This window comes from Oryctolagus cuniculus, chromosome 1 (assembly GCF_964237555.1).
Source record: "Oryctolagus cuniculus chromosome 1, mOryCun1.1, whole genome shotgun sequence".
Taxonomy (NCBI): Eukaryota; Metazoa; Chordata; class Mammalia; order Lagomorpha; family Leporidae; genus Oryctolagus; species Oryctolagus cuniculus.
The window spans coordinates 74792664-74814245 of NC_091432.1; the positions used below are offsets into that span (position 1 = coordinate 74792664).

At 37.6% G+C, this 21582-nt stretch overlaps 1 protein-coding gene across 27 annotated transcripts in view; it reads right to left on the bottom strand.

The window, feature by feature from the left end:
- DLG2 (discs large MAGUK scaffold protein 2) overlaps positions 1–21582 on the bottom strand; it is a 2256157-nt gene that overhangs the window by 340713 nt on the left and 1893862 nt on the right. For all 27 annotated transcript variants that reach the window (XM_051821188.2, XM_051821179.2, XM_051821160.2 and 24 more), the window contains one exon: positions 15666–15768. In XM_051821188.2, coding sequence (XP_051677148.1) covers positions 15666–15768 — 103 coding nt within the window. The remainder of the gene's footprint in view (positions 1–15665; positions 15769–21582) is intronic.

A 21582-nucleotide genomic window follows, 5' to 3' on the forward strand; every position in this document is an offset into this window, starting at 1 on the left:
AAGACAAACATGTTTTCTCAAAATATGTTCATTTAGCAAAGTTATTGAAAGCCTGATAATCTTGGTTGAACTGTTTTTATTTTGATAAAAGCCCATTTCTTGGGCTGAAGAAAGAGCAGAAGGAATGGAATCAAAGCATCTGGGTACAACTTCTTCTTACAGCATCTACTAGCCAAAGACAGTGGTGGAGGTCACTTCACCGATCTTCACTTGTTTGTCTATGGAATTGCAATAATGATAATAACACCTGTTTAATTCACCTCTGAGTTGTTCTGTTGATATTATGAGGAACACATCTGAAAGTGTAAGATGAGAAGTAAAAGACTTCAAAAAATTCTCAAAGCTGCTCTTTGGTTCATTAGTAAAACATATTATTTGTTTGCTTAATTTTTTGCATTCACCTCAAACAATCAGACAAAAACTGAGAGTGTGTTTTTCTTTAGTTTGCCTGCTCAACAGCAATGCTGGAATCATTCATGAAATCAAAAAAATCTGCTCTCACAGAGTAGCTATTGTTTAGCATTGAAGATAAGTGTTTGGGATTTCTAGGTAATCAATGAGACTACCAGTAGGCATTTAAGGGGGGTATGAATTTACTTTGCCATCTAGAGTTCAAAGAGAAACTGCAAAATATGGAAATTTGCTTAGTCATTCATTCACTCCTTGAGTATTTATTTTTATTTTAAAAAGTTTTATTTTTTATTTTTATTTATGTGATAGAGAAAGAGAGTATAATCCCTTCCACTTGTTCAATTCTTAAATGCTTGCAAAAGCAAGGGCTAGGCCAGACCAAAACCAGGAGCCAGGAACCCAGTCCAGGTCTCCCATGTGGGTGGCAGGGACCCAAACACTTGAACTATCACCTGCCATTTTCTAGATGCACTGGCAGAAAGCTAGATCCAAAGCAGAGCAGGGACTTGAACCTAGGCACTCTGAAATGGAATGCAGGCATTCCAAGTGGCATCTTAATTGCTATGTCACAATGTCTGGACCTACAAGCGCTTATTGAGTGCCCACTGTGTACACGGCTCTGCTCTAAGGCCTGGAGATAAAGCAGTCAAGACAGACAAAACTTGATGGAGTGTACACTTTGGTGGAAACATTAACTGAACTGACAGCTTTTATAGATTCTAACAATACAAATGCTATAATTTGAATAGTTTTTCTTGCGTTCTGTCAGACAGCTTTATAACTGGTTTTTAGTGGCAGAATCCTTGCTTCATGAATCCAAAACCAAATATGAAAAACAAATCCTGCTTTGGTTGGACTGGGATTGAGACCAGAAAGCAAATTATCTCCTCCTGCGCTCTTCCATTTGCTACCCGTTCCATTCTTTCACTGGATGCCCTTTTTTCAGAGGGATGTTTATTGGCACTTCCACACAGGACAATTTCTCCACCTTATTTTGTTACTGAAGGAGTTTCTTAAATGCATGTATCCACAGTCTCCTAAGGGCTTTATCAAGGTCTTTTCCCCATCTGGATCTACTTCTCTCACACACAATAATTATCACTTATGGAAATGAACTATCCATCAGGAGCTGCGCTTAGCATTTTACATGTATTCCATCATTTAATCCTCAGAGATAGGCATGAATCCTCCCTCACTTTACTGATAAAGAATGAGATTCTAATGGGTGAGGAAATTTGCCCAAGATTACTGAGCTGTTATTGGTGGTGCTACAATTTGAACTATATCTATCTGATTTCACATAGGAATCATAACCATTACTGCTTCCCACTCTTTGATCCTGTGAGGGATAGTTATTCGTATAAAGGTCTTATTAGAGAAGGAAGCACAATGTTTATTCAAACGTGTTTGCTGTAGAGTTACTATACTGTCATTTACAGATGGTCTACTACATTCCAAACATTCTACATCCATTTTCTCCAATTTTCCAAACAACTCTGGAAGGTAAATACAATCACCTCTCTATTATAGGGGAATAGAGGCCTAGGGCATACTCCAAACCAGTATCGCCTGTCTCTGTTCTCAGTCAGAGCTGAACACTGCGCTCTCCAACCCCGCCTGCCTGATCCCTTATCTATTTCCCTGTCTGACTTATTTTGGTTGTGTCTGCACCCCTCTCCTGGCATCTGTTCTTTGACCCTTTCCATTTTTTTTCTTCTAACCTTTTTTATTTTTTTATTTGACAGGTAGAGTTAGACAGTGAGAGAGAGAGAGACAGAGAGAAAGGTCTTCCTTCTAATGGTTCACTCCCAAAATGGTCGCTATGGCCAGCACTGCGCCAATCCGAAGCCAGGAGCCAGGCGCTTCTTCCTGGTCTCCCACACAGGTGAGGGGCCCAAGCACTTGGCCCATCCTCCATTGCCCTCCGGGGCCACAGCAGAGAGCTGGACTGGAAGAGGAGCAATCGGGACTAGAACCCAGTGCCCATATAGGATGCCGGCACTGCAGGTGAAGGATTAACCAAGTGAGCCAAGGCACCGGCCCCATCTTCTAACCTTTTATCTCCTTGTAAATCTGTTTCCTTTCTACTAAGAGAGGCATTCTTGGTCACTGATCATTCTGAAGTCTCTCTACCTGAGAATGAACCCTGGTTTACTCTACTGCTAATTGTATGACCTTGGAGAAACCACTTATGCTTTCTGTGTCTCAGTTTCCTCATCTTTGAATGGGGCCAAGCTGTGGAGTTTATATCATGTGTCTTTGGAAAGTTTAAATGAGTTAACGTAGGAAGAAATTTTAGGATGTCATCAGATATACAGTGAGTGCTCTGTACATACTGTTTTTCAAGATTTTCTTTCATGCAACCACTTCTTTTTTCTCTCATCTACAGTTCCTATAGAATAGATAAGTTTATTCATTGGCATCCTTCCTTCATTTATTTTTTCATATGGTCTAAGTTTATTAAATTTCTATTATGAACCAGGCACTGTATTAGGAAATAGAGATATAAAGATGAATAGAATAGCTTTTCTCTGAATGATTTGTTAGTGTTTTAACTAGTCACCAGCGCTTTTCCATGTTTTAATGAAATGGATACATTTATGCATTTTAATAAACCCACATCTTTTGGTTTTATCATCTACCTTCCTTCTTGAGTTTATCTACTTTTTTCCATTTACTATGATACCACTCTGATTCAACCTCCACCATTTCTTTTTTTTTTTTTAAAGATTTATTTATCTGAGACACAGTGTGTGTGTGTGTGTGAGAGAGAGAGAGAAACACAGAGAGAGAGAGAGACAGAGAGAGCGTGAGCTATCTTCCATCTACTGGTTCGCTCCCCAGATGGCTTAACAGCCAGTTTATGGACTGGGCCAGGCTGAAGCCAGGAGTCAGGAGCTTCTTCAGGTCTCCCATGTGGGTAGCAGGAGCCCAAGCACTTGGGTCATCTGCTGCTGCTTTTCTCAGACCATTAGCAGGGATTTGGATCTGAAGTGGAGCAGCTGGGACACGAATTGGAAACCATATGGGATGCTGGCATTGCAGGCCGAGGATTTACTTGCTATGCTACAAAGTTGAGCCCCTCCCTCCACCATTTCTTACCTGCACTAGTGCTTTTCAAATATAGTAGTTCTCTCCTGGCCCCTGTAGTGCTCTTCCATGCATTCTCTGTTTGGCATTCACAGCCACAATTTTGAAGAGCAATTCGAATCCTGCCAGATCTCAGCTAAAATCTCTTCATGGCTTCCCAGTGTATTAATGAGGAAGAACCAAATACTTTATATAGCCCTTTGTGCTCTGCATCTGTCTCCCTCTTCTGCCACCTTATACTCAGTGTTTCTCACACTTTCTCTTGTTTGTCTTCAGTCCTTCCATTGTACCATCCTCTCTGCAGGATGACTTCATAAACTTGCCCTCCTGAAATACTGTACCTTACAACACCAGCTTCTGCTGTCTTTGGCAAATTAATGCCTACCCATTTTTCACATCAAAAGAAGCATCATTTCCTTGGGATGCCTTCTTGACTTGATGATCTAGATCAGGGTTTTGTTTGGTTCAGGTTAGTGCGAGATCCAAGTTCTCTTCTTTTTTCAGAACATTCATCTTAGCTTCTATCAGGTTACTTTAAAAAGTTATTAAAAATGCACGGTATGAAAAAAATTATGCATGGATTTCAAAATAGTTTGCACAAAAATAAACTTACATTTTAACTCCATTTTCCATAAACCTTTTGAAAACAGTCTCATGTAATTCATTTAATTAGCTGACTGCAGATTCATTAGGGAAGGGACCATGTGTATTTGGATCAGCATTCTGTCTCCAAGGTCCAGGGCAGCATGTAGCTCACTAGAAGCAATTAATAAGTACTAAACAAATGAAAATGGAATTAATAAATTTATTTAATTTTATCAATGTTTTAGTAACCCTTTATTAATAAAATAAATTATCTTCAGCAGGGGAATATGCTAAATGTGAAGAAACTGAGAGGGTTCTAAGAAGACTATCTTGAAGCAAAATGCAATTTAGAAATTTCTGGCTTTTATAGATTTATTAATAAGTCTACCAGGAATCCCTTCTGAATTAAGAATCTATGAAGCACATTAAAGATGTATACCTCACATTTCCTGGGCTTAGCTTTTCCACCATACAGTTGCTACTACTTGTGATTCTGAGAATTCAAGACATCTCTACTATTTCAGCCAACTACATCTTTGATTTCCTGAAATTGATTTTTTATATTACTTCCTTTCATTCTCAGTAAGTATATTTCAAATCTTATAAAATACAATTCAATTTATTAAACTGGTAAGCTTTAGGCTACAATAGACCTAAAAACAGAGACCATGCACAACGAGTTGTTAATCTTAAAAACACAAACAACAAGTGTTTCTACTTGGGCTAAATTTCAAACCATTATTGGGCACAAAAATTGTAATAATAGAGATGTGGATTTTTCCCTTTATTCCAACTTGGTGTAAGCAGAATTTATGTGTGTTTTAGATATATAGAAAGAGAACATCTAGAAATTACATGCTTGTGTGGAAGGCAATATGGCATATCAGGTAAAGCTACTGCTTGTGATGTCAGCATTCCATATTGGAGTGCTGGTTTGAGTCCCAGTTGCTCCACTTCTGATCCAACTTCTTGATAGTGCACCTGGGAAGTCATCAGAAGATGACCTAAGTGCTTGGGCCCTGCCACCTATGTAGGAAACCAGGATGGATTCCTTGATCCTTGCTTCAGGTTGGCCTAGCCCTAGCGGTTGCACCCATTTGGGAGAGAACCATCAAATGTAAGATCTTTCTGCCTTCTGGCATTCCACTCTCTATCACTCTATCTTTCAAATAAATAAAAAACTTTAAAAATATAAATAAAATATGAATAAAAGGTATCGTGCTTTAAATGTATATTTATATTATATATTTATATTTCAAGAGTCTTAAAATAATCTCTAACCATCTTAACTCACAAACAAGGGAAAGCAAAGTGATATGACTTGGGCATGGTAATTAAAGCATCGGGGTCTGAGTTAGGAAGAGCTGAAAAAATGGCTCATTGCTCCTTATGAAATTTGAAGACTGACTTAAATATGGGTATATTCAGACAAACATGGGGATAAACTATGCTAAAAACTCAGAAAACGAAACAAAGTTAGCAGGTATTTTATATCTTCCTTGGTTCATGTTCCTCTTCTGTTTGGCTCTGTGGAATGTTATTTTACAATTCTATAACACCCTTGAATTCTATAAAATGGAAGCAATATGTAATGAGGATCTGGATTCATTTCTTGTAGTGAAGAATAGAATTAGGATCCTTTATTTTTGTACATTTTATTTGGGTGTTGCCAATGGTAGGTATGTATCTAAGAGATCTCTTTGGTCTAATATACAGATTACTTGACTTTCACTATTAATGAGTGAGTGATTTATGGCACTAGATGCCAAGAGGATCCCTTCAAGTAGTATGAAATCATAGGACTTTAACTCCTTTGATATGCATTTGAGATACAGCATTCCAGCGACAATGAGGACAAGAGAGTTTTCTCAGAACTAAGAAATGATATCAACTTTTGTGCTCATTACTTAACCCTAGGTCAAAATTAAGATTTAGGCATAGGAAGATTGATGCAGCATCATTAATCATTGAGGTATCTGGAGAGAACCTCTTACAAATCAAAAGATTTTATTTACAGAAATAACCTTTTTGGTGAAATTCTATAGTGTTTTGTGTTATATGGACTTGGGGAAGAAAATAAAAGCAACTAAGAGAAGGCTGAGGAAAGAAAAAAATGGAATTAAGGAATATTTGGGAGACTTCTAGTTGTTCACAGAGGCATTGTCTGTTAAGGGATATGTGAGAGAGGGTTGTAGAGAAAGACTTGATTAAGCAATAAAAATTTTTTAGAGTCATATGAAGTTTAATTTATGTTTCCTTCCTAGTATTTAGGTAAAAGTTAGAATATGTCACCCAGATTAATTAAACTAGAATTAAGGCAGCATCGTTTGGAGAAATCTGGTATTTGGCAATGCAAAGCATCACTAAGGATGAACTGATGGGTAGAAGGATGAACGAAGAATGCTGAAGGAAGTAGTTAGAATGATAAAGAAGGAAATCATAATATATTTGAACTGTGTGTCAAAGTACTATTTCCCAACTGATAATTATTTCTTTGTTTTTTTAAAGATCATTTATTTACTTATTTGAAAGACAGAGTTATAGACAAAGAGGGAAGAGACAGAGAGAGAAGAAAGGGAGAGAGAGAGATCTTCCATCTGCTGGTTTACTCCCCAAATGTTCACCATGGCTATGGTTGTGCCAGGCTGAAACCAGGAGACAGGAGCTTCTTCCAGGTCTCCCATATGTGTGCAAAGGCCCAAGCATTTGGACTGTTTTCTGCTGGTTTCCCAGACACATTAGTGGGAGATGGATTGGAAATGGAGCAGTTGGGTCTTGAACTGGCACCCACATAGGATGCTGGCATTGCAGGCAACAGCTTAGCCTGCTATGCAAAAACGCCGGCCCTGAGTTATATCTTTCATGAACAAAAATTGGTTACACTTTCAGTGCTTTCATGTAGGAAAGGCTCTTTGATAATTTTTGATCCCTTTATGTCCACCTGATTATAATAATCTTATTGGATTACGTCCCTTGGGCTATTAATGTCACAGTCTATCGTGAGTGACTATAGTGAATCCAAACACTTAAGGAAATTATTAAGTTCTCCACTAGCTTCAGTTTCTGTAGTTATGACAAGTTTAAGTTATTGAACTACTTTCCTATCTGGATACTGACTCAACTTCAGGTCCCTATCTGTCAAGTGAGGAAGCTGAACAAGATCACCTTTAAGGATTCCTATAACTTTCAATTTCTTTTCTTAGTGATTCTAGTTAAAGCACATAGACTCCATCAAACTTTTTTTTTTGACAGGCAGAGTGGACAGTGAGAGAGAGACAGAGAGAAAGGTCTTCCTTTGCCGTTGATTCACCCTCCAATGGCCGCTGAAGCTGGCATGCTGCAGCTGGTGCACTGTGCTGATCCGAAGCCAGGAGCCAGGTGCTTCTCCTGGTATCCCATGCAGGTGCAGGGCCCAAGGTCTTGGCCATCCTCCACTGCACTCCTGGGCCACAGCAGAGAGCTGGCCTGGAAGAGGGGCAACCGGGACAGAATCCGGTGCCCCAACCGGGACTAGAACCCACTGTGCAGGCACTGCAGGTGGAGGATTGGCCTATTGAGCCGCAGCGCCAGCCTAAACTAACTTTTATGCATTCATTTATTGTTATGTATTAAAATGCAAAGAAAAGATGTAATATTGGCATCAAAACGTTCAAGTGATGGAATTTATGTTTTTATACTACCTCAGGTCACGGATCACATGTTTTATCTTGAATTTAATAGCTATAGCTATATGGGTTCGTCTGAAAGTATCTTACTTACCCTAACCATTTTATTCAGTAGATGAGAAACAGAATGAAAAAGGTAAACTAGCACAAAATCACATATCTGTAGGTAGCACTTGCAGTAAAAAACTGGTGTTCCCTTCCCAGACTATAGTCTTGCACAGTATTTTCCACCCTAAAAGCGCTCATCTTAAATGTTGCCTTATGATGCTGATATAATTTCTGACCAAGATCTACAGCTGGACTTTACAAATCTTACTTGGCCATTTAAGATGAAGTTATTTGCCTTGGGAAAATATTTCAATATGCCACAGCTGCTCATTCATATGCATAAACCTAAATAGACGCTGATTTAAGGAAAGAAATATATTTTGCATTGTAAGTAAGCATCTTAGATGGCATATACATTTTTGAGAACCTTCAGATTCAAAAGATGTATATTCTTCAGGGGGGTAACTGACATATTCATTTTGAGCTTTCATTATATCCTTGACCCCATAGAAAAAAGCACCATGATCTAATTGTGGTTTAAGCTCTGTGACAGTGGTTGCCTGAATAAGATCAGTTTCACTTTTTGCAGAAAAGAATAAGTACTTTTCCTTTGGAATTATTGAATTTAAAAGGAATTGAAAAGATTACTTAAATGGGTTTCTGCTTTACTTGAAGAAATGTAAATGTAATTAAAGAAATATACATTTACTTAAAGAAATGTACATATTGATGTCTTATGGACTTTCTTTAGGTTTATAGAGGCATCTGTCAGGACAGGATTCATTTTTATATCTTCCCAAATCACTGCTTCTTTACTTATATACAGAAGAAACCATAAGCAAAGGGAAAAAGCTGCTGATTATGTTAGTTGTCTTACTAGATGAAGGGTTCTAGCAAGATATGGATATTATCTCATAATTTTTATTTAAATGAGAGGGATAGGTGAATTTCAATGGAATGACACATGAACTTCTTGAGTTTTCTGCAACCTCATCTATCCCTAGTAAAACTGCTGTGCCATGACTAATCATTTGCTGATACATGCCAGAAATCAAATCTGGTGATGCAGCCTCATGTGGCTGTGCCCAGTGCTCTAGGTAGAGGAAGTCTAACTCAACAGTGACAAATGACAGTTTTTTCAGGATCTCCAACTATATTACAGCATTGCTTCTGAAATTTTAATGTGCATACAAATCACCTGGGGATTTGATAAAATGGACTTAGTAGCCTAGGTTGGAACTTGATATTTTGCATTTCTAAGAATTTAGTTCTCATTTACATCTATGCAGTTGGTCCATGGACCACACTTAGTGGAACAAGACTCCCAGGCATCAGCTTTGACTTACTCCTTTATTTCTTTTCTATCTCCACTCAAATATTAGCTTATTACCAAGGCTTTCCCTGCCCACTGTAGATTTTTTGATTCATATGTTTTTATACCACTTGTCTCCAGGGAGATCTTTTTGGTTTTCTGGCTTACAAATCCCCAGGATCATTGACAAAGGCATGTTACGCATTCAGAAAAACAAATCTATTGATTAAATGAAAATGTACCACTGTACCACAATTCCATAAACCAGATCATACTATTGAGTCTCCAGGGAATAATCAGGTCAGTTATTTGGGCTTTCCTTTTAGGAACTCAAGCACTCTATTAAAGAATAAATAGTGGACATCAGAACCCCTCCACTGTCTACGCAAGCCTTTGCTCACTGACCATTGAACTCCTCTTCTTTTGTGAAGGCCACTTTGAAGCCCTTGCAATGTCCACAACAATTACCTGAGTAGTCAAATTAATTGCAAGAGTATTGATTGTTTTCATAGGGCAGCTTATCAAGTAATTGTCTTCATTTTGTGTTTTATTCATAACTTCTATTATCCACCTCATTCTTCAAGTAAATGTCTGGTGCTTTATTATTTCAACACTAGCCAGTTATTTCACATTAAATTAATATCTCTATTATTATACTAGTGAAAAGGAAACAAATACTGTGAAGATTTTCTCTGACTTTACCCAGAATACTGTAGGAGATCCTTTGTGACAACTGTATAATTAGGTCATAATCATTTTTTTTTAAATGATGGCTCTTTTTTTTTAATTTTTTTTATTTTTTATTTTTTTTGATAGGCAGAGTGGACAGTGAGAGAGAGAGACAGAGAGAGAAAGGTCTTCCCTTGCCGTTGGTTCACCCTCCAATGGCCGCCGCTGCAGCCGGCGCACCGCGCTGATCCGATGGCAGGAGCCAGGAGCCAGGTGCTTTTTCCTGGTCTCCCATGGGGTGCAGGGCCCAAGCACCTGGGCCATCCTCCACTGCACTCCCTGGCCATAGCAGAGAGCTGGCCTGGAAGAGGGGCAACCGGGACAGAATCCGGCGCCCCGACAGGGACTAGAACCCGGTGTGCCGGCGCCGCAAGGTGGAGGATTAGCTTATTGAGCCACGGCGCCGGCTCATAATCATTTTTTTAAAAAGATTATTTACTTATTTACTTAAAAGAAAGACAGGTAGTGAGAGACACATAGAAATATTTTCCACCCATTGGTTCACTCCCCAGAAGGCTCCAAAAGCCAAGGCTCCAAAAAGCCAACTCCATCCTGGTCTCCCCTTGGTGTATTAGCAAGGATATAGGTCGGAGGCAGAAGAGCTAAGACTCAAAACAGCACTATAATGCTGGATGCTGGTATGAAAGTGGCAGCATAACCTGCTGCACCACAATGCCGAACACTCAATGTTTTTAAAATTCACCAGTGGTGAAAACAGTTGATTTTCAGAACTTTGAAAATATTGGAGGTTTAATCATCTTTTCTTTATGTTGTATAACAAAGCAATAGCTCTATATATTGTGCAATGCAGAAGAAAGGTAATTTATATAGTAAGTCTGCATTTTTTTTTACAGAAAACAAGATGGCACGATCTAAAAACTGTCAACATCAAATGTCCAATCCAGTGATTCATATGCTCGTTGTACAACTGATTTCAAGACTTCAACCCATTCTTCATTTAACAAACATCTCTTAAGCACTTACTATTACTACTTATTAATACACTGAAAATATTATACTGCACTTCTAAAATAAGGGGAGATATTCAGTAACTCCTTAATCAAATGTGGTTAAAATTCATATTGAGGGGCCAGCGCTGTGGCGCAGCAGGTTAACGCTCTGGCCTGAGGTGCCAGCATCCTGTATGGGCACCGGTTTAAGACCCGGCTGCTCCACTTCTGATCCAGCTCTCTGCTATGGCTTGGGAAAGCAGTACAAGACGGCCCAAGTCGTTGGGCCCCTTGCACCTGTGTGGGAGACCCTGAGGAAGCTCCCGGCTCCTGGCTTTGGACCGGTGCAGCTCCAGCCATTGAGGCCAGTTTGGGAGCAAACCAGCGGATGGAAGGCCTCTCTCTCTCTCTCTCTCTTTCTCTGCTGCTCCTCTCTGTGTAACTCTGACTTTCAAATAATTAAATTAATCAAATAAATAAATTAATCTTTTAAAAAAACAAAATTCATATTGAGTGATTTAACAAGGAGATAAAATCAATGAAAGAAGAGTTCCTATTCTCTAAGAATTCATGTGAATGATGAAATATGCAGGGACATACCTGGTGTCTGAATACAGATCTGGGAGCTCAGAGTAGGAAACAATCAACATTGAGCAGATTAAGGATGGCTTCATGGTGGAACTGACATGTGAGGGTTGATAAAATGAATGGAAAAGGATAAAAGATAACTCCAGGTACAGGAACCCACAGATATAAGGCACAGAGACATGACAGTTCAGGGCCAACTACAGGAAGAGAAGGGTGTCCTGTGCAGCTGGGGGGTAGTAGAAGAGGATGATGTGAGTGATGGTGTGGTGAGAAGTGGCAGCTTGGAAGTTGCCTGAGAACCTCCCAGGGTCTGTGTACAGGTATCTTGGGGTCACATCTTTTAGAAAGATAATTCTGAAAGCAATGAGGAAGATGGCTGGGAACGTTAAGCAAAGAGAAAGTGTGTGTGTGTGTGTGTGTGTGTGTGTGTGTGTGTATGTAGGGTATTATACTTCCTTCAGTGAAATGCTGTTGGAGCAACTTCCTTAACTGAAATTGGGTAATTAAAGTTTTTGCCAAGAATTAACATTTCATCTTGCTTAAATGGAATTATATCTGAAGTATCTTTATATGATCCTTTAAAAACAAAGCAAATAACTTATTTTCTTATTAACATAGCATGCTAATTTCAAAGTAATTTCAAAGATGCAAATTGAATTTTACAAGATGGTAAAAATATATCACATGGAATACTGTGATTTTTTTTAATGACAGCCATAATACAGAAGGAAATCCTACCACGCACAACAAGGATGAACTGGGAGGATATTACGTTAAATGCAGTAGACCAGGCACAGAAACTCAAACATTGCATGATCTCATTCACATATGAAATCTAAAAATTTGAGCTCATGGAAATAGAAAATAAAATGGTGGTTGACAGAGGCTGGGGCAGGGTGGGGGGTAGTTAGGATAACAAAGTAGGTAGGCTAATGTTTGCCACAGGCTACAAAATTTTAGGTAGAAGGGATAAGTTTCAGAGAGCTACTTTACAGTCTGACTATGGTTAATGACAGCATATTGTATTTTTGCAAAATACTAGTAGTGTGAAAGTTAAGTGTTTTCACTACAAAGTGACAACTATGTGAGGTAACATATATTAATTAGGTAGACTTAACTAGTCTACAATGTACATATTTTAGAAATTATCTTGTTATACACCATAAATACACATAATTTTATCTGTTAATTTAAAAAATGAGTCATAATCACATCACTGGAGAGAAATATTGCTTGTAGACAATTCTTTAAATTTACTTCAATTCAATTACTTTGGACTATACATTGAATAAGATTGATGATGAATAGAATAATTCTGATAACTGGGACCAAACTCATTTTAAGCAGAAGTGGGCTTAGTAACTTTGGTTTTGCTTTGGGGAGTGAAATTTGCCAGACATTTACTCTGCATTATGATAATTATAAGTTATAAATTATTTATTTCAAAAAATGTGCTAAGCAGTCTGAAAAACATAGTTGGAAATGCTTTTATATTTTGCAACACACATTTCTTTGGCAATTGTTTTCTGTCTTTGAAACAAAAATGAAAAGTCCCAAGTAAGTACAAATGAAGAATCCTTTCAATTTTCAAGTGGAAACTCAAATACTGAGGAATGGCGAGCTTTCACCCATTACCTCCACAATTCTTTAAGAAATACCAATTAACATATGATAGATAGATCAATGAACAAAATATAGGTATGGTGTCTGTGTTCATGCAGCTCACAGATTTGTAGGCTAGCAAAATTGTCTTTCTCCTTCTTCCCCAGTGTAGAAATAGAGTCCATTTTAAAAGGACTAACTCTGTTCTCACATTTCTATTAAGTATTTTTTGTACTGTTTGGGTCCCTATAGGTTATCCTATCTCTCATATTCCATAATTCTTAGAGACAGTGCCATTATCATACAATTTGATCATATGCCATCAGGAACTGATCTCTGTTAAATAAAGATCCTTCCTCCTCAGTAAGATAAAAACATCCTTGAAGACAAAGACTATGCTATAATACTTGGGATAGATGGCAGATTTTTCTGAATATCTAGTAATAATGACAGGATATTTAGAATACACCTGATAAAGAATTTGAATGTGATTAAAAAACACGTCAAAATCATCTTCTAGTGTTGTCAAAAGGGCTGGACATCTCACAATACCCATGCAAATGAAGGTTATGTGGTGAGAATTTCCTCACAGAATTTCATGGAACATTCCTCATTTCAATTGTTATTTTAAAGGTAAATTGCTCATTATTTCTTAAATGCCCCTAAATGTACAAAATAATAAGCCAGTCAATCTCCATTCTGAACAATAGTTAAAGTCTGCTTATATGTAAAGTATGGAAGACCAGAATAAAATTGCTTGCTTTATGTTGCCGCTATATTTCCAACTGATTGAAAGCTGAGATAAATTAGATATAGTTAGAATATTAAAATGGGGAAGTCATTCTGTGTATCCAATATGTACTTTGGCATTTTGAAAAAAGCTTGTTATTTGTAGATTTCCTTAGAAGTACTTCAAAAGTCAATGTAAAAAATCAATTTATTTAATTTATAAAACAGACTTTGAACATTCATCTTCAAAAAGTACAGTATATTACCAAATTAAGTATTTTGTTTAAAGGAAAACACACTGTAAAGAAGCTCTAGGGAAAGAGGAAAATTTATACTGATAGAACTGGGACATGCTTGTTCTTTACTGTAATCCTTAAAGATTGAAATCATTCTATTTGAGATTATCTGAACATTTTACCACCATCAAGAGTTTCTAATTGGTATAACTATGGCTCCAACCATCTTGTCAGTCAGCACAATTATTTGAGATGAAATTTCCATTAATAAGAAAATAACCAGGGACATCTATGTCATGTGTCAGGAGGTTCAGATTTTGAGTTTGAAAGAAAACAGCCATCAAGAAAATGGAAGATTGCTATAAAAAAGAAATGCTTATATGAAGGAGAATTTGTTAATCAAATTGTGCTCAGATCTTTTTATTTTCTTTTTTTATAATAGGTACTTTTGGAGCCACTTATTCCTGTTGGAAGACAAGTCTGCCTATATTTAAGACGTAGAAAGGCTTTCCAAAACCATCTGGGAAGATTATGTTCCTTGGGTGCTGTAGTAATCTCTTAGCTCAATAGGAGACAGGATTTATAAACAAATTTGAATAACTTAATTTCAAATTCTAATTCTTAAGCCAGACATAAGTGAAGGTAAAATACTAAAACACACATGGAAAAAGTGTTTTCTTCATTCTTTTACAGAATATGTGACTGTCCACCATTAATGGTAAAACCTAAGCTGTCCCAGGCAAGACACAAACCTCAGTCTCCCAAACAAAAGACCAATCGATGTTAACAATCACTGGAAAAAGCCAAAGGAGCTCTTCTTCTTACCCATAGGCACAGATGCTTTTCCTTTATTATGCAATTAATTACCTTTCTTGACCAAAACCAATCAACTGCCTTTCTTGAAGACAAATATCATCTTCCTCTTTAAAAAAAATATATTTTTTTGTCCAAGATCTAGCCCACAGTAGTGTGTTTAATTATGTTTTATTAGGAATAATCTATATATGAATTTGCTAAGAAATCAAACATATACTAGGTAACATCCCAGTTGTCTCATTGAGTTTCATTCTTAAATAAACCAAAGAGCAGGGAACAGCAAATTCAATTTAAGATACTTTGTGAAGTTTCAGTTGGCTAATCTAATTTATAATATCATACCAAGTCTCAGGGTTTACAGTGATTCATTACAAACAAGAAATAGTATAGGAGAAATGGAAAAATAAAATCACCCTCAAGGACATGCAAAAGTGATGTTAGTGTTAATGAGAATTAAGTTAATGCTGCAAGGAGAGACTATGGTCTACTGATCACGGTCTATTTCTGTAGGTGAAGTCTCTCCCCCTTGCTTTCTAGGTCTTAACTATTTTTACAGTATCCATTGGAGACTAAAAATATATACCAGATAAGAATATAAATGAAATAAAGCTAATGATGGCTGATGTTTATGATGTTTACTTAAATTTACATTTTTCTTTTTTTAATTTGAAGTATCTAATGATTCATATTTTTCATATAGACCTTTCTAAATGCCTAATATTTCCCTAGAAAATTAGAAGTAACAAAATCTCATGCTCTTTGTACATGAACCATTAATTTTTCACCATATGGGTCATTTTAAAAAAATTATTGATGATGACTCTGGTTATCACAGGTGGTCAGTAGTGTGGGCCTACATTCACAGAGACACATCAGAACATTAAAAGTTTGGGTTATGACTAACCTTCAGGTTGATATTGTGCTATAATTGTCACCGTCTGCCCAGCTCCCTTTAGTGCAGCAGCTGCCTGTTCATGGGATGCTCCACGAAGGTCAATGCCATTCACCTGAAAGAAAGCATGTCACAAACTTTTGTTATTTCATAAAGCATAATAGCTGCATTATTTTATTACAGTGATGTTTTTATACATTGTGATAAATAGACATTTACTGCAGGTAAAGAGGAAAGAGAGAAAGTGAGGGAGGATGGTGGAGTGTCAGTCAATCCACTGGTTCACTCTCCAAATGCCTGAAAAGTCCTGTGGCTAACGCTGGGAGCTAGGAACTCAGCCCAGGTCTCCCATGTGAGTAGCAGAAGTCAGTGACTTGAACCATCACTGATGCATCAGCAGGAAGTGGGAGTCAGGATCCAGCATTCCCATATAGGAGCATCTTAACCTCAGCATCTTAATCTCTAGGCCAATGCCCACATCTCATTACTTGTATTCGGATAAAGAAAAAGGTTTCCCAAAACTGAGAGGCTACCTATGATTATGCCACATCCTTCAAAACCCTTCATATTCTACTCGGATATTTGTTAACTTAACAAGCTCTATGTTCTTGTTAACTCAGTTGGCAGAGATGTGGAATTTCATCTTGCGGTGTGTGTGCCATGGTCTGACTGGGTTGGAAACATTTTTGTCTCCCCTGCATCCACTAGGATTTTAGTATGTGCATTTAATATGCCCCTGTGAATTTCCTAGATTTCTGGGGTAGACAGGAGCCTTCAAAATTAGAGGTAAAACAGGATAATGAAGAGAGACACATGTAAATGTACATAGACAAGTATGTGTTGACAGATTAATATATTCAGATGAGGTTCTGGGGAGACGGTATGAAATGGGGCTGGATGGCTGCCAAATCCCCCTTTTTGGTCCATTGCTTAGTCTTGTCATACTGAGCATGGTTAGACAGCCCTGAGCCTTGTTCCAAAATAAACTTGAGTGCCCCATTTTTCATGCAGAGTTCCAGAATGAATTCTGACAAAATGAAATAAAGAGTGTCTGGAGTTTATTTTGCCGTTGCTAACTCCCATTTTGGAGCCCATATTGGAAGAAAACCAGAGCATCTAAATAACAAGCCCAAAACTCTGCTAGGGTAAAAAATCACTCTTAAGTCACATTTAATGAGAAGCTAAAGATAAAATCTTTCTTGAATCAATTCAGGCTAAGTCAACACGATATAATTACTAAGTGCTCTCCAATGACAGGGCTTTGTGTCTATCTCAGAAGCAGAACAGTGGGTGGAAAATAAAAGTGAACAAGACAAGTCTCTTAGAAATATTTTTAGTTGAAGCGAGTGCACAATAATTCTGCTACCTTTTATTTACAAGGAAGGCTAGTATGGCCCATTAAAGAAGAATAAAGGAGCTGATCAGCTTTCTATATGTAAAATGTATAACCTTAACAGTCCTCTTTGGTAATGATACTCCAGGGATAGACTGAGGAGGGGTTATTACCTTACTTGTTTTCCTGTTGGGCTTGGAGCATCTGTAATTTTCAACTGTGTACCTTGTCCTCTCACAATACCTTGTCCCAGTCTCCTTACTCATTGTCTAATTTTCCTTGCCTCTTCCCTCCCTGGCTTTCTGTTCTTGTGAACCCCTTACTGAAAGTTTTGGATTGCACAGTATCACTAGAAAGTCTGTTGAGCTAGGCTTGACCTGGCTGTGCCACTCACTAGCTGACTATCAGACATTTTTATCTGAGATTCAATTTTCTTCTACCTCAGAGGGAGGGGACTATTAGATTATTTGAGTCTATAACCCCATTAAGCTGTAAACTTCTAGTTCTATTCGTCTACTCCTTGGTAGGTGAGAATCTTCTCAGACTATCTAGGGTATTGGTGAGACTAAAGTGTGATTTTCAATAGTCAGAAGAGACAGGAAAGATAATTTCACCCAGGTCCCTGCCCACAGAAAAGAGAAGCACATAAACTTTATATGCCAAATAATACCTTCTCTTATCAATTATTTAGACCTAATTTTTATTGAAAAACCATGATCATGGTAATTAAATTCTGTTTTAGAAAGCTATCAAAGGAAGAGGTAAAAGTCCCAATCACTACCTCCATTTCCTCAGAGGAATCACTTTTATGTATCCTTTAAGAAAATTCACTATATGTACATGCAAATATGACTATTTCTATTGCTCTTTGTGCATATACACATTAATATACTACTACCTTTTAGTTTAAAGATCACATCATACATACAATCCTACAATTTGCTTTTACTTTTATTTCAACAGCGTATCTTGGACATCTTTCGAATTCATCATATTATTTTACTTTTTTATGAAAGCCTAGTATTCCTTAGTATGATTGTGCCAGCATTTTTCATGAGATCCCTATTGACATGGTTAAAGGTTGTTTCTGGTTTCTTCCTAGTAAAACACTCATGTAAATGTTTCTGATGAATAAATTCCCTGGAAATAGACTTCCTATTTCAAAGGGTATATGTGTATTGTTTCTTTTAATTTGCTATTATACATTGTAAAAATGACATTTATTTATTAAATAATCAGAAACAAAGAAAAAAAATGTAAACAGGCCATTTTCCAGATTTGATATAAAATAGAAGTAATTTATATAGTTAATGCACATATATGAAAAATAAAGAGGTATTAAAAAGCAAAAAAATAAAAAATTTTGGGGCTGGCACTGTGGCGCAGCGGGCTAGTGCCCTGGTCTGAAGCACCGGCATCCCATATGGGCGCCAGTTCTAGTCCCAGCTGCTCCTCTTCTGATCCAACTATCTGCTATGGCCTGGGAAAGCAGTAGAAGATGGCCCAAGTCGTTGGGCCCCTGTACCCACATGGGAGACCAGGAAGAAGCTCCTGGCTCCTGGCTTCAGATTGGTACAGCTCTGGCCATTGCGGCCATCTGGGTAGTGAACCAGCGGATGGAAGACCTCTCTCTCTGTCACTACCTCTCTCCGTAACTTTCTTTCAAATAAATAAAATAAAATCTTTAAAAATAATTTTTCAGGGCTGGCACTGTGGCACAGTGGGTTAATCTACTGCCTGCAACACCAGTATCCCATATCAGAGTGCTGCATCAAGTCCCGGGTACTCCCCTTCCCATCCAGCTCTCAGCTAAGGCACCTGGGAAGGCAGCAGAAGATGGGTCCTATTGTGTGTGTGGGAGACCTGGATGAGGTTCTTGACTCCTGACTTCAACCTGGACCAGCCCCAGCTATTGCAGCCATTTGGAAAAGGAACCAGCAGATGGAAGATATTTCTCTCTCTGTCTCTCACTTTCTCTGTCACTCTGCCTTTCAAATAATAACATAAATTACTTTAAAAATAAAAAAATTCTCCAGGCCAGTGCTGTGGTGTAGCGGGTTAACACACTGGCCTGAAGCGCTGGCATCCCATATGGAAACCACTTTGAAACCTGGCTGCTCCACTTCCCATCCAGCTCTCTGCTATAGCCTGGGAAAGCAGCAGAAGATGGAACAATCCTTGGCCCCTGCACCCATGTGGGAGACCCGGAAGAAGCTCTTGGCTGCTGGCTTTGGATCGGCTCAGCTCCAGCCATTGCAGCCAACTGGGGACTGGACCATTGGATGGAAGACCTCTCTCTTTCTCTCCGCTTCTCCTCTCTCTGTGTAACTCTGACTTTCCAATATATAAATAAATCTTCAAAAAAAATTCTCCCTACCTCTTATTATTCTCTCCAGAAATAGTAATATTGATTACTTCTTTTATATACTACTAATTATTTTTGTTATGAATACCAGCTAGTTTACAAAACATATGAATAATAAAATTCTGCACAAATAAGGTCATATTCAATAATTGGATATTTTTATACTTCTTAATATATCAAACTGTGTTTTCTTAGTTCACATGTATTTACATATTTCTCTGACTCTTTAAAATTATGAAATTTTCTATTATTTAATGTTAATAAATAATATTAATTATTAGTTATTATGTGCAGTTAAGGCACTATTAGGTTGCTTCAGTATTTACTATTATAAACAATGCTTTAATAAATATCAATTAACAAGTTGTTTAATATGAGTGGTGAATTTTGATAGCCTTTGCCAAAGGCCTTAAAAATGTGGCACTAATTTGTACTGCTATGAATAATATATGATTTTCTATCCTTTTACACTTTTATAATAGTTGTACATACTTTAACACTGGACTATTTCTATGCGAAAAAACTGACCTTGCTTATTTGTGGGTTCCTTAAAAGTAGGAGCTTGTCCTTTTGGGACTTGTGATCCTCACATAGTGCCTGGCAAATGGTAGATGTATAATAACTGAAGAAGTGAGTGAATATGCAAGTGAATGAATGAAAAATATACCCTCACTACATTATCTCAGGCACTTCATCATTTAACCTTTATGTGACACTGGCTTCATAAAGAACTTATCTCTAGGAAATCCACAACTGGGCTCAGCTCCAGTGCTTAAAAATAGGTTTTTATGTTGAATCTTTCTGGTACTTTCTACCTCGTAGTTCAGTCTGCTCTGTGATGGTTCACAGGACAACATTGTTTCTTCTTTATATGATCCTCCTTCTAATATTTGAAAACAATTTCATGTTTCTCAGGCTAAGGGATTCAGCTCTTTTCCCCGTTCTTCCTTCCTCCAGATCATTTTTGGCAAAGGACCATTTGGTCTTGCTTGCATATTTCCAATGACAGGGAACTTCAACCTTCCCTAGGGTGTCCATTTCATTTTTTAGATGTCTCTTATGAGTGTTATTTCTAGCATCAAGATATCATTTATTACTTCATTGAAAACTCCATGCATGTGAGGTTAAGTATGGTACCTAGACACTTGCTATATTACCATTATCTTTTTTTTTAACTTTTATTTAATAAATATAAATTTCCAAAGTGCAACATTTGGATTATAGCAGCTTTTTCCCCCGTAACCTCCCTCCCTTCAACCCACAACCATCCTATCTCCCACTCCCTCTCTCATCCCATTCTTCATCAAGAAGAATTTCATTTTCAATTATCTTTAGATACAGAAGGTCAATTTAGTATATACTAAGTAAAGATTTCAACAGACTGCACCCACACAGACACACAAAGTATAAAGTACTGTTTGAGTACTAGTTATACCATTAATTCACACAGTACATCACATTAAGGACAGAGATCCTACATGGGGAGTAAGTGCACAGTGACTCCTGTTGTTGATTTAACAATTGACACTCTTATTCATGGTGTCAGTAATCACCTGAGGCTCTTGTCATGAGCTGCCAAGGCTATCTTTAATTGTGTGTTTGGTGTAGGTCAGAGAACTAAACACAACATTGATATATATTTGGTTTCTTTAAAATATCCATTTTAGTTGCTTTCCTTTCTGTTTAAGGGAAGATTCAAAGCAGAGTGACACTAGTCACTATCCAGCAATTTGTTGTTCAGTGGAGGACAATGACAGGTAATTACATAATTAAGCAATGGTTGGGAAGTACTATGTTAGGAAAAGATAGAATGGCTTTGCAACAGAGCAAGGAACCTTACCTAGAGATGAGGAGGTATGAGAAGGTTTTCTGGAGGAAGTGACATTGAGACAAGCTCTGAGTGAGTTAACCAGGTGAGGAGTGCTGAGGAGAAAGGGGGAAGCAGAGGAGTAACAAGAGTATTCCAGGCATAGATTGAGGCACATATAAAGATCTGGAGGTGAGAGAGGATCCATAGAGTAGAAAAAATAATTGTCACTGAAGGACAGATATGGGAAGAAAAAGTGTGGTAAAGAGGTGAGAGATGAGGCAAGAAAATGAAGTTGGTAAGGGCAATGATGACAGTGATGATGGTGATGGTGATGGCTGACATGTACATGGTATTTACTATGTGCCAGGCATTGTTCTAAGCATTTCATGTATATAAATTCTCTTAGAAAGATCCAATGTTG